The following is a 14516-nucleotide window of genomic DNA, read 5'->3' as shown; positions in this document are numbered from 1 at the left end:
CGGGCTTTTTTCCTCCGAAATAGCTTATCAAGGAATGGACTTCAATCCTATTTTTGGTTAATCAAATGGCTGCAGCGAGTTTCCGCTGGCCCAAACCGAGCTCTGAGACCAAGCGCAGCCGAGGAGACGACCGAAGAGAATTAGACCAATTCAACACCACGTGGTCCGCACCAAACATAGACGGTCACACGTTACGTGGCTTGACGAACATATGTATTGAATGCGCAAAGGGGAAACGAGAAACACGTGTCAACCTCTCGCACTGTTTCACACCCAAACTTCCTTATCCTTCGCGTAGAGGTCAGTTCTAATTTACAGATATACATGCCACGTGGCACAGTAGGAAGGCAAAAGCCACGAAAAGGCCAGGATTACGGTACGGTGTCCCTTCTCTACAGTATTATGTCCACATTCTATCCAATAAGATGCCTCCTTTCTTTAAATTTAACCCCATATTAGTCTTGTATTCGTACGTTATTGTTTACAGTACGAGAAGACTCTCTCCATCGTGAGAGACGGTTTTGTATTGTTTTGAATGAAGAACAAGTCGACTCTCGCTGCAGTACTCCTGCTACTTAACGTGTTCCTGCGCCGCTTAACCTGCTCCAGCACCCCCCCCCCCCCCCCCCCAAGTTTGACGGCACTCGCCACCACCTATTTATGCCATCCAACACCCTTTCCTTGCTCTCTACTCTTTAGTTCTCTCTCCAACTGAACCCCTTCTCTTCTTCGACTCTTCTTCTACTCTTCTCATCTTGTTGCTGTTTGGAGCTCTGATGGCTCTGGAAACTCCGGCGCCGGTGCCGGCTTTGGTGTTGAAGTCTCGTGTTGCTGAATCGAGAGAGGCGTCGCCGCCGCCGCCGCCGCCGCAGAGGGTGGAGGGGTGGGCAAAGCGGAAGCGGACGAAGCGTCACCGCTTCTTTGATCACCACCCGACTGAAGAGGAGTACCTCGCGCTCTGCCTCATGATGCTTGCCCGTGGCGGTGGCGGAGCCGGTCACGGCCGCCTCCCGTCCCCCACGCCACCGGCGCCGCCGGAGACAAGGCAGGAGTACAAGTGCTCCGTCTGCGGTAAGGCCTTCGGTTCCTACCAGGCCCTTGGTGGGCACAAGGCCAGCCACCGGAAGGCGCCCCACACCCCCGGCGGGGGGGCGGAGGAGGTGGACTCTACCGGCTCCGCCTCCTCGTCGGGCGGCGGGGGGAGGGCGCACGAGTGCTCGGTGTGCCACAGGACGTTCCCGACGGGGCAGGCGCTGGGGGGCCACAAGAGACGCCACTACGACGGCGGCGCCGGCGCTGGAGCCACCGGAGGGAGCGGGATAACGACGCTGGAGGCGGCGAGCTCGGGGCTGAGGGGGTTCGATCTGAACCTGCCGCCACTGCCGGAGTTCGGGTCCGAAGCTGCCGCGAGTTGGCGTTTGGCGGCGGCCGACGAGGAGGAGGTGCAGAGTCCTCTGTCGCTGAAGAAGCGGCCGTTCAAGATTTCGACTCAGAGAAAGTCAGCGGTCGCGGAAGAGCCTGCGACCGCCTTTGTTTAGTTCATTATCTATTTCTTTTTTTGTATTTTTAGGTTTGGAATTATATCACGATTATTTGTTGGTGTACAGGGAATTTGCAATTATTCTTTGTAGCTAGGTGTTCACAAGTTTTTATAACTTTTTCTTATGTTGTTTCTTAGAGATAATTATAAAGTTATTATTATTGCTTTTTTAAAGCATGGATTCTGACTTGGTCCTTCATGTTGTTAGCTTGTGTTATAGATTAATATAAGTTTTGGAGTGTATGGATTACGATGAGGTGGGGTTTGGTGAGGGGATAAGAAGGGAAGGTGGGAGTTTCTTTGCTTTCATGCTCGAGTTTATTTTTCTTATCAAAAGAGAAATAAAAGTATGCTATGAGATTTTTTTGAGAGGACATTATCTAGAAACTAGACTTGTTTCTTTCTCTTGCGTGTTATATAAGAACATTATATAGTTGGTAGAACTTTTTATAGATCCAATAATAAAAAAAAAAAATAGTGCTTTCAAGAAAAGTTGTAAATTCAACCATATAAAAAACAAAGAAAAAGCTGTAAAAACTCTTTATGTATTAGAATTATTTTTTCCTCAAGGTGATATTAGTTTTAAAAAAAATATTTTTCTTTCAGCCAACGAGTACTGGCGAGACACAAGAAAGAGGCGGCAGGGACGGATTGGGATGGGAACTTTGGAAGCTCCGCAAGGTGGAAGTGCCGTCTCGCAAGCGTCTGAGGTCACTTTTGCTGCATTTAAAATAAGGAGGTATGATCAATTATCTAATAAAAGCTTCCAACTAGATATTATTTTTAACTCACGTACAGTTTTGCTGAGTCGGCTGGATATGATGGGAACTCGGTGTTCCTCAACTAGATATTAATATTTCTAACTTTATTTTCGAAAACAGATGATTAGTATTTAATTGCAGAAAGGTGCAACATTTCTTGCATGAGGTAACTTTATGTACACAGAGAGAGAGAGAGAGAGAGAGAGAGAGAGAGAGAGAGAGAGAGAGAAACTAATTAAGTTCTACCCTCCTTTCCACGGAGGCTGCTTGTTTAGCTTTCCTCAGGCTAAGGTAGAATGGATCTCTCAGAAAGAGAGAGTGACCAAGTTCTCCACTTATTTTTTTAGCACCTCATCTTCACTGACGTTCGTGACTCCAACTAGGCTCCACAGAGGCTTCTTTTTTGGCCTTCGGATGACGCTGGTTTGAGGTGGGTCCATGCACACATATCAGGGTGGCTTGGGGGGCAGGTAAGTCGGCAACTAAAAATAATTTACTCTTGCTGGCCAGTGGATCCGCTATGCAATGCTTCATGGATATGCCGTGCGGCGTGGGAAGTGGGTTTGCTGGGAACCTTTTTTTTTTTTTTTTTTTTTTTTTTTTTTTTTTTGCGCTAATACGGGTGGATCATACCTGACGGGTACGGATACACCCAATAAAGTCAAAAAATAGGATACCTCGGAGTGCCAAAGGCAGCTCCCCATCTCCAGTCCACAAGGTATCTCCGGAATGGCGAGCTACATACGCAGCCACCCAATCCGCAGCACCATTGGCTTCACGGTAGATGTGCTTAGCCTGAAAGGCTCATCCATCCCTCGCCATAGTCCATATGTCATGAAGCAATGGGTGGTCACTGACGTCACCCCTAGGGCCCTCTCGGATCCAACTGATAACGGTGGCTGAATCACCCTCTAGGATGATAGACCTAGGGCCCTCTGGGAACCACTTTTAGCTGCAAGTCAATTGTCACAGGAGCATGGGTCCTTCATGGAATGCAAGTAGAATTGCAAAATGCTGTGCAACCATAGATGGTCATATTAAACAAGACAGTCCGTACCTTTTAGGCTAAGTATATATATAAAAAGATTAATAGAGCCGCGGATTGAGTGGCTCCATTTGTATCAAATCATTCTAGAAGAGTTCTCTGAATTGGTGAAAGGGAGCTATCTAGAGAGCTTCGAGACTCATTACTTTTTTATTTTTTTTGGATGTGATGGTTGTTCATCTTCTAATGGCAGGCATTCGGACATGGTACTTTGTGGTTTGCTGGCTGCACCATAGAGGATGTTGGCATTTTAGGTCCCATGCCAATTACTCGTGGCATGGAAGGTCGGCTGTTGTTTGAGATGGCACTGACCACTGGCCAAGCCGCATACTATTTCTCTCAAAATTTAAAAAAAATAAAAATAAGATCAAGTAACATGACGTCAAGGGGTCTCCTTTTTAGATTATAAGCTAGTGCTCACTAAAATAAGTTACTATAGAGAAGAATTCAATATCCAATTATGTCACGAAGGATTCAACTTTTTGTGAAATTAAATATATGCGTTAGCACAGGAAAAAAGAAGAATATATTGGATTAAGTTGGTCAATCTGGGAGGCTGGTCCGGTTGAAAAAATTTTTGCTTCATAGAAACAACAAAAGAATTAAAACTCAATCTAAATATGGCTTAGACTTTATCAAGAAATGCAAACCGAGCTCAAGTTCAAGATTTTATAAATATAAAGCTAAATTATTTTATATTAAAAGGAACGATTAGAAAGCAGCCAACAGCAAGTTACCATAATATATTCATTTTATACGTGGTCGAGCAACTGAAGTTGGCAAATTGTTCAGCCGAGTCAACCAAATTTTGGTTGCCTACGTACCATTTTCAATTTTATCATATCAAGGTGGTAGCTCAAGATGCCCAACCCAAATTTGATCCATTATTTGACCCGAATTTTGTCGAGGCATCAAAAGGCTGACCTAGACTCAAATTTGTAGAAGCTGGTAGGTCCTGATCCAGTTTTGCGACTCGACGACTCCTACATCAAGCATCAGATGTCCAAAATACTTAGGGCAGTTAAATTTGCAATTTACTAGTGGCACAGCAGCCCGTTTTACTTGACTAAGAGATAGATGACATGGCTCCTTACGCGTGAACACTGACTGGATAGATACAAAATTGAGATGATTCGTTAATATGAATACCAAGTACCAATTAAGGTTCCATCACCTGATCTAGTCCAATTTAGTGTGCAATTTTTTTTGTTCGATGCAGGCCGTAAATTTTCGCGTACCCTCTCCGACCCATGGGCTCCCCCACTAGGATCAACACTCATGTGTGAGTACGTCACCTCAACGCCACCTCGGTACTAGCGGATCAGAAATGCTTCCACCGGTAACGTCCGGGCGTGGGGCATCCGGTCCCCGCATTTAATCGACGCCCGCGCGTTTCGAACCTGAACCACCCCGGTGGAAACCAAAGGTTCGTTTCATCTGTGCTACCACTTTGGTGGCTCATTTAGTGTGCAATTGGGAGTCACAAGGAGAAACTTAGTTGCACCTTCTCCACCCATGGGTCCACCATTTCTACCTCAACAGGGCCATTCACGGTCTCCTTCTGGCCTGACTAGGGTTGAAAACACTTGGGATGTTATCCTGATGGCTTCTCTTAACTTTGGGCCATGAGGTTGGCTAGAAAAAAAACAAGTGGAATGGCTCTTTCATGAATGCCCTCTATATAGGAAGTCAAGGAGTCAGGTAGTACTTTTGAATGAAGCCCTTCTTGGCTTAGAGAAAGGAGAATAGTTTTCTCTGTTCCCGCTTGGACTTCTTCTTCTGCGACACCAGTTAGCTGGAAGACACTTCGGTTTCAGCCTAACGCGGTTTGGAAAGAACGTGGTTCTTTATCTGGCAGCTTTCATGGTCCTCAATTCGAATTGACTACGCTGATGCCAGTTTTATCGGAAGCCGATAGAAAAAAACCTAGACCAAGATACGGGTCTCGTTGGAAAAATTGAAGTCCGTTTGACTATTTGTAAAGATTGAGCTGAAAATTCTGTAGAAATCGAGCATGTTGGCCCATCCATCTTGCACTGTTTTGTTGGAATAGATTTATACTGTGTGGGAGATAGTCCGAATCATTTAATGTTTGGTTAGAATTTGCGGAGGATATCCCCTATTTTGAGGGATGTCTCCTCCTTATTCCACAAACAAATGACACCTTATAATATTTTTAAGATTATGATTTGTCAACTTTAAATTAGTCTATGTATGCAAGATTATTGATTCTTACATTCTCAAAGTAAATTATTTTTTCTTCTTGTTTAATTTTGCTGTCTGTCCTGAAAAACCCTAGCTGAGGTGAGTAAAAGAGTGATCCTCTTAGCATCATGACTTCCTACTACATGGAGGGGCTATAGTATACCTCCAAGTCGTGAGTACCTAATGAAATAGAGGGGGGAACATAATAGCAAAGCAAGTTGGGAACCTACATAAGCCTTGTGACAGTTCCATGAGCTAATCCAAGTGCTTAATGAAGATGCGATGAGGATGTCATGGGCCTAGGTGAGGGAGAATGTCATGGACTGTGCATTTCATATAACATTTAGGATATATTTCCTTCTCTTGAATACATGTACCAAAAGGGACCTTAAAAAGCTAGATTTCTGAAGGCTTATACAATTCTCTGGAACCTCATGGATTTGACTAGAACATGCATGGTAGACTCTGCGAAGGGAGGCTGCATATTTTCTATGTATGTTTCTAAGCATTTCCTACAAAAGTCGGAAACTTTTAGAAAATGATGCAGAAGGATCCTAACCATTAGGTTTATGACATTCATACGTATTCATAGCCATTGATTATATATAACAATACCCATTAAAAGGGAGGCCTCATTTGGCCAAATAAATAAGCAAAAAAGCCTTGTAGAGAATTTTCTATTTACTCAAACTCTCTTTGGTGTCCTTTTCTAGTTTTCGTACTCTTCCAACTAGCTTGTTAGGCTGAATTAGTGGCAAGTATGGGCATGCCAAACTTATGACCGCCACATGGTTTGCTTGAGGAACAGCAAGCCCTGTCATAGGAGGCACTTTTTTTTTCTCTTTTACAATGCATGAGCACAGTCAACAAGATCAAAAAAAACAACCGGTGAAGAGAATAAAAAACATCCGCTTGGTTCTCCTCAAAGAATTCTCCAAAATGATGTGCTGCAAAGAAAGTCATCCAGTCAGTTACACTGTTTGCCTCTCGGTAAACATGGGCGGCCTGGAAGGAGCCACATTCTCTCGCAAGTTTCTAAATGTTGTGGAGCAGCGGCTACCCGCCCATCATAGTATGCCGGCCTCAAACCCACTTTTCTCTTGCCACTTTGTCGGTAGGACTTGCACGGATCCTGAGGTCTCTCTAGCTCTGAAATTGTGTTGGACTCTTTTCCATAAGGCCTTAATAGGACTTCAATGGAGGAACAAATGCTCAACCATCTCATCCCACCGTCTATATAATGTTTAAGGCTATACCCATGCCCCATCTTCTATTCCAAAGATAATCCACTATTTGAAGCTTATTCCAATTAATTATCAACCATATAACTATTTACACCCTCATTGGCATCACTCTCTTCCATAAGTGCTTGGCCACAGGACACACAAACTCCTCCGTGATTGAGGAACTGGTAGCAAGATTTATACGTCCCGAACCACTAAGCCGGCAGTCTGGACACAAGCTGAAGAAGCTTTGCTGTTCCTTCATTCGATATAGTCAGTGTAAACTTCCACTCCCATCTACTGCCCTACGGTACATATTCTATTTGGTCTGATATTAAGATTTCTGGTTTCTAGGCAACCTGAAACAATTGCAGAAACTACACTGTGCATCTAGCCAAAATCTCTGTTCGCCTGCCGGTTGAGCTCACATCTGAAAGCCACAGCCACCTTTCAAACCACCTTCCAAAACAGGGATACTAAGAGAGGAGATAGCACCATAAAATCAAGTGGCCTGATGTGGCTGTAATCATATGCACCAGCCACTGCCATTTTACTAGCGTTGGGGTAAATATCCTCCCCAACCATTCTATAGTGAGAGCCCAAGTCTACTCTTCAAGCCCCAAGGCCCGGGACTGAGGCCACTGAAGTCCTTCGGCTCCCACACAATTCTCCTGCTAGCTAAATCCAAATTACACTTTCTAGCTAGTCTTTTTTTACTTGCGTTGGGGTAAATATCCTCTTCAACCATTCTATAGTGAGAGCCCAAGTCCACTCTCCAAGGCCCGAGACTAAGGCCACCGAAGTCCTTCGGCTCACACACAATTCTCCTGCTAGCTAAATCCAAATTATATCTTCCGGCTGGTCTTTTTACATGAGATCCTAGGTTTATTATTAAGAGTTCTATCATTTTCCAAATAAAATTTGCATGTGCTTGTTTTCTTGAGAGGTTACGCTTTTTTCCATGCATGGAAGTTTAGGTTTTAGATATCAAAGATGAGACATTTGGGCTTTATGTTAAGATAAATACTTCTTTAACTAATCCTTAGTTAAGATAAACTAATTTGGTGCTGTATCTAGTTTAAGAGAAGGATCATATTTTATATTGAGGGCCTTGGCTGTGCGAAATTTGAGATCTTTGACAGTAGAGCAAAATTATCTAGAGATTCTTAGGACAACATGGAGTGCTAGGAAACAAAGGGAGAAGGAACAAGATGAGGGAAAAGAGGGGCATAATGTAGAGTGAGGCCTAAGACCAGGCCCCAAGGACGAGCCACCCTTCTTCTTCTTACAAAGAAGACATGACTTGAACCCCACTTGGAAACACCTATTGTTTGGAAGATCATTGTAGCTTTCGTTCCCAGCATCTGGCATGCTTTAGCAATCTGATAACGGAGGAGAGGCTGACAGAAGCTCTGTTACGTACGGTGATATCCCATGATCAACACTATCGCAGCACTGTACGCTGGTCAGTGTATACAGGACTCACGCATAAGAGATGGGAAAAAATTATGAAGTATAAAGAGGAACATGTTGGAGAAGAAACTAATTTTTCTGATTCATTATTTGCATTGATATGTCATGGTGCATGAGTGAGTTTGTATATAACTAAAGAAAGACTAGCTTGGGAAAGAATGAACAAAAGTTGGACTCTAATTCTTGTACTACCATCTAAAAATATACTGCCGGTAGAACATTTCTGTCAACAAAACAATAAAAATATCCCAAAATAGGCAACTACTTGCAATGTTTTTTTTTAATATATCTAAGTAAAAATAATAAAATCTGTCAATAAAACAAAAAAATATCCCAAAATAGGCAGCTACTTGCATTTTTTTTAATATATTTAAGTAAAAATAATAAAAAGCCTAATTTTTATGTATAAAAATTTACTATTATAAAATGTATGTTTGGAGCTGCCTTTCCTATTACTAGAGCTGCATGGTAGTTTTGCTCGAGGTTAAAGGCTACCTACCCAGATTAAGGGTAGCGATGCAAATGAATTGAGCAGCTCGTGAGCTGCTTGAGTTTGACTCGGGTCCAATCTCTACTTGACTCAATTGTTTTCGAGCTTGACTAACTCGAATAGTTTTTTGAGTCGAGCTCGAGAAGTAAAGTACTCAGCTCGAGACTTGCAAGCTTAAATATATAAATATATATATATATATGTATATATTATATCATATTTTATTTATAATATATTATTAATTTAATATTAAAAAATATCATATTATGTTATATTTTTAATCATATTTTTTTAATTATGACTTGAGTATAGCTTAGTTGATATTCGAGTCAAGTCGAGTCGATCTCGAGTATTATTTTTTTTATTTTTATTTTTTTGATCGAATTGAGCTCGAGCTTGAATATTAAGGCTCAATTAATTTTGAGTCAAATTTCAAGCCCGAGTATTTTGAATCGAATCTAGCTATTTGATTTGAATTGGCTCGATTGCATCCCTAATCAAGGATCTACCTTATATATAGAAATTTTAGCATTTGTGTTCTCTAAAAAGAATTTTATTCGTTGAGCTATGTTATCCGGAGGAGGACGTATTGGTAGAGGACTTCTCCTTGCGCCATTAACTTCGAACTAAAACCCATTGTGGTGGCCCCTGCGTGCGGTATGCTTAAATATCGTCATAGATAAATGGTTCGAGCCCATCCAGGAGGTTCGAGGTTGGAGCCCCTAATCTAATCTTTCGAAAGTATCTATATATGGATAAATTAACTATTTTAGGGCATTAGACTCATGTTATTATTGTGGGGATTCCAAGTGACATAATTGAGGGATTTCTACTAAGGTTCTCTTCATCTTAGTACTTCATCTAATAAAACTTTTCCGGTCCTTTTTACCACATAAATCAATATATCCATTTTAATTATTCTATTTAGAGGCTGTTTGTTTCCTATAAGACCTATTTTTTCAAAATTGGTCATAAAACATGGTTTGTATCCCATGTGTTTTATGAAAAAAAGTGCTCCACTATTTTTCATGAAACACATTTTACACAAATCGTGTTTTATAATTATCCCATTTAAAAAAAAACTTGCAGAAAAGCAAATACCCCATGGAGTAGTAGCATTGGGTCCACATTTTTGTCATAACAAATTATGAATTTTGGGATGGAGATTTGTTAGATTTATTTAGATTTGCTCCCACAAATTTTTAATGAAAAAATTCAAGATCACTAGCATTTTAGTATTTGGTAAACTCCACCAACATTTTCATTGTTATACTAACTAAATTTTACAATTGACTGAGAAAAGCAAAATGCCCATAAATCATGCAAGGTTTCCTTCATAAAATAGAATTTGAATGTGGATTGATTTGATACACTTCATGAGGAATATACAAAGGATTTAGGTAGTAGAGGATGCATGATGTAGTTAGGCTAAAATGCAATCACAAGTTCATGCATGCAATCACAACTAATGGACATTTGGGCATATTTTAATGTGCGCTTGTACAGTTAAGGTGGAATGCTTCTATGAGTATTTTGCTCCAAATGCTTCCTAATCAAACTTAACGAAGAGCCTTCCAATATGAAAACCAGTATTATTGGTCATGATCTACTACATTAGATTAGCCAAAAACCAAATATCATGAATTATGGTACTAGATCTTCCCATATTAGATTCATGTATCTATTTATAAAAAGAGAGCATGGTTAGTAATGAATGGGAAAGACATGGAATTAGATTTTTATCTATCATAAATGCCATCCATGGATTTAGAAAAGGTGATTATGATAAGAATTAAATTAGAGAGATATGGCATTGGATTTTCCCATTGTAGATGCCTAGTATATTTTCAAAAAATGATGTCACAATAAGAATTGAATGGAAAAGATATGGCTCCAGATTTTTCCATTATAGATGCGATAATGGTAGGTATTGAATGGGGATCGAGATACCATTTTGGAATTTTATAGCTTGCATGTATCCAGTTGGAATGGGTGACTATGCTAAGAATTGAATCGAGAGATATGGCACTAGATTTTGCCATTGTAGATGCCATGTATCAAGAATCATTTTGAGCTATAAATTGGATAGCCCTTCTTCCTGGATTTGAAACGAGACCGAAAAGCTAGTGGTTGTAGCAAGTATGGAGTCATACCATGTTTTCTATCTCCATTTGACTCCTCTTTGGGGGGGGGGGGGGGGGGGGGGGGGGGAGGGGGGGAATTGCTGCAAGTGTTCTTGATCTTGGTGGTTGCAATGATGATGCAGCAAGAGTCCATCAACATTTTCCTTCCTGAGGCTCAAAGTTTGATCCCAACTTACCCATCATCCGATGAGCATCAGGTAAGTTTGAACGATGATACTTTGATGCATCTCCTTTTTCAATCGTAGTGAAAGATACTTTGAGCTAACTCATTATTGGTTAATTGATCAATTGGTGTCTAGGAAAGTATTAAACATGGCTACTTAATTAGGACCGTGCTCGCACGGGAAGCCTCCTACCTACTTACCTGGCGAATTGGGCTAATTATCTTTATGGATGGCTTAATGTTCAAATTACTAGTCTGAAAACTTGATATTAAGTTTAGAAGTCTTCCACCATAGTAGAGTTGCTAAGGTCTTTCCGGCGTTAAGTTATCTCGGCTGGACATAGTTGGCAAGTTGCATCGGAAGACTGGACCTCTCTATTAACATGAGATATTGTGAGGGTAAAGGTGGGGTTGGGCGCCAATAACTGTTAGGTGAGGACCCAATGACGATTTTATTTTTACGGAAAATATGGTGGGTCTGATTTAACCAAGGAACGAGACCAATAACTGTTAGGTGAGGTCCTTATGACTTGGAGACCAAGTTGGCTACAACTTACTTGAAAAGCATTGTACAAAGAGTTGTACACCCATCATTTATGTGTCATCAATAACTGTTAGGTGAGGTGGCATGTAAATTAGTCGGACCGTAGCACCTCACTTGAAATCTAGAGTCACAGATTTTTGTTTCTCTACTAGAGGAGTGTAAGAGATTCAAGGAAATAGAGGAGTGTAAGAGATTCAAGAAAATAGTGGGAGACGTTTGTTTTAAAAGTTCCTAAAACAAATAGAAATTTAAGTACAAAATTTTAATTAGAATTTTTATTCTCTGCAGATAAAATGTCAGCCTCTAATCCCTTGACTCGTATCCTTGAAAAAAACCGATTGACCGGACCCAATTATAAAGATTAGCTCCGCAACTTGAAAATTATTTTAAGTTGTGAGAAATTAGGATATCTGCTGGACCATGACACCCCTGTGTTACTAGCCCGTCCGACTGCTGAACAGTGTGAGACGCATGCTAAGTGGACGGACGATGACAATAAAGTTAGGTGCTACATAATAGCCTTCATGTCCAATGAACTACAATACCAGCATGAGAACATGAAAACTGCCAGGGACATATTGAATCACCTGTAAGAGTTGTATGATGAACAGGGTCGCACAGTTCGGTTTGAAGTGTCCAAGAAGCTCTTCAAGGCCAAGATACATGAAGGGCAGTCTATCCATGATCATGGTCTGACCATGATAAAAGACTTGGAGGAGCTTGAGAAGCTCGACATGACTATGCACAAGGAATTGCAAACGGATTTGATCCTGCAATTCCTTTCTGCTTCATACGGGCAGTTTATAGTAAACTACCATACGAACAAAATTGAATGCACCAAGATGGAATTGTTACATATGTTGGTAACTACGAAAAGAGCCTTGAAGAGTTCAAGAGGCACAGTTTTCGCTGCCGAGTTGGCTTCTACTTTCACGAGAAAGTCTACTGGAAAGAAGAAGAAGCCTGCAAAGAAGCAGAAGACCGAGAAGAAGCCAAGAAAGAATGTTCCAAAGGAAAAAGCCGATGACTAGGGAAAGTGTTTCCATTACAACGAAGACGGCCATTGGAAGAGGAACTATCCTATCTATATGGGGAGTATAAAGAGCAAGAAGGGTGACACGCCTTCTGAAGGTATGTCAAATATGCTCATTATTGAAACTAATCTAACGATTTCTTCTACTTTCAGTTGGGTTATAAATTCTAGTTCTAATGCTCACTTATGCACTATTATACAGGGTCTAAAGAAAAATAGAAGGCTCATGGAAGGTGCAATAATCCTTCAGGTTGACAATAGAGCAAGAGTTGCTGCTGTTGCTTTGGGCACCTATCCTTTACGCTTACCGTCTGGATTTAGTTTGATACTTAGGAACTGTTATTTTGTACATGCTGCTAGCAGAAACTTGATTTCTGTATCTTGTTTAACACAGAAAAATTTTGAATTCAATTTCAATAAAGACTACTGTTCCATTTATTTGAGAAATAAAATGGTTATATGTAGTTTTATGATTGACAGTCTCTATCACTTACATTTGGATGTATCTGTGAATGTATCTGAGCAAACAGTGAGTACCATAGGATCCAAAAGATCTAGAGATGAGATAAAGCAAAAGTATTTGTGGCACCTTGGCTTGGTCATATAGGAGAAGATAGAATAAATAAACTGGAGAAATATGGGCTTTTAGGCTCATTGATTTTCGAGTCATATCCAATTTATGAATCTTGCCTTCAAGAAAAAATGGCCAAATTACTCTTTGTAGGACATGGGGAGAGGTCTACTGAAATACTTACCCTAGTACACACTGACGTGTGTGACCCATTCGATGTGCAGGATAGGGGTAACTATTTTTGCTTTATAACATTTACCGATGATTGCTCTCGGTATGGGCATGTGTATCTTATGAGACACAAATCTGCAGCTTTTAAAAAGTTCAAAGAGTTCAGATATGAAGTAGAAAAATAAACAAAAAAACTTATTAAGGTTCTTCGATCCGATCGAGAAGGTGAATACCTTAGTGGAGAGTTTCGTGTTTATCTCAAGGAGAATGGTATAGTCAGAAAGGAGGAATCGGACCCTATTGGATATAGTCAGGTCCATAATGAGCTTCACTGATTCACCCTTATTTCTTTGGGGAGATGCCCTATTTTCAACAATTTACATATTGAATAGAGTTTTTCTTAAGTCTATTCCTACCACACCGTATAAGATATGGCATGGTAAGAAGCCGAGTCTTGGTCATCTCAAGATTTGGGGATGTCCAGCCCATATCAAGCGACAACAGGCGGACAAGTTAGAGGCTAGGATATTTAGTGCTCATTTTATTGGATATTCTAAAGAGTCACTAGGATCCAATTTTTACGTTCCAGAGAATCACAAAGTGTTTGTGAGCCGACATGCTGTTTTTCTGAAAAAACAGTTTATCCTTGAAGACAGTAGGAGAAAAATTGAGTTTGAAGAGAAAGTCTCTAAGAAGCAACGAGCTACTGTGCCTATAGAACTTATTCATATTGAGCCAGTACATATATTATCTCCTCCACCTCGTAGATCTAGTAGGATCTTCTATCCTCCTGAAAGGTACTTAGGTATGCTTACAGAGAAAGTAGATAAAGTGTTCCTCATGAAAAATAGGGATCATTGTAAGGATCTCAATACCTACAACGAGGCGATGTTAGACATCAATTCCAAGAAATGGCTGGAAGCGATGAAGTCAGAGATGGACTCCATGCATTCTAACCAAGTCTGAACCTTGGTAGATCCACCAGAAAGTATAGTACCTATTGGGTGTAAATGGATCTATAAGAGAAAATTAAGTTCAGATGATAAGGTAGAGACCTATAAGGCAAGGCTAGTGGTGAAAGGTTATAGTCAGTGCAAAGGCATTGACTATCAGGAAACCTTTTTACCTGTAGCCATGCTGAATTCATTCGAAC

General features: G+C 40.8%; 1 protein-coding gene across 1 annotated transcript; it reads left to right on the top strand.

Annotated features, from left to right (window-relative positions):
• The first annotated feature begins 676 nt into the window (after positions 1-676).
• On the top strand, positions 677-1714 carry LOC120111078 (zinc finger protein AZF3-like). The gene has a single exon (XM_039127465.3). The coding sequence runs from the start codon at positions 777-779 to the stop codon at positions 1536-1538; it is 762 nt and encodes a 253-aa protein (XP_038983393.1). The 5' UTR covers positions 677-776; the 3' UTR covers positions 1539-1714.
• Positions 1715-14516: the final 12802 nt, after the last annotated feature.

Source organism: Phoenix dactylifera, chromosome 7, assembly GCF_051530095.1.
Source record: "Phoenix dactylifera cultivar Ajwa chromosome 7, Ajwa_hap1_PhDact_Kaust_v1.1, whole genome shotgun sequence".
Lineage (NCBI taxonomy): Eukaryota > Viridiplantae > Streptophyta > Magnoliopsida > Arecales > Arecaceae > Phoenix > Phoenix dactylifera.
The sequence above is the reverse complement of the archived record's forward strand: the minus strand, read 5'-3'. Positions and strand labels throughout refer to the sequence as shown.

Coding starts and splice junctions, on each gene's coding strand:
- LOC120111078 (XM_039127465.3), top strand. CDS start 777: ATGGCTCTGGAAACTCCGGCGCCGGTGCCGGCTTTGGTGTTGAAGTCT.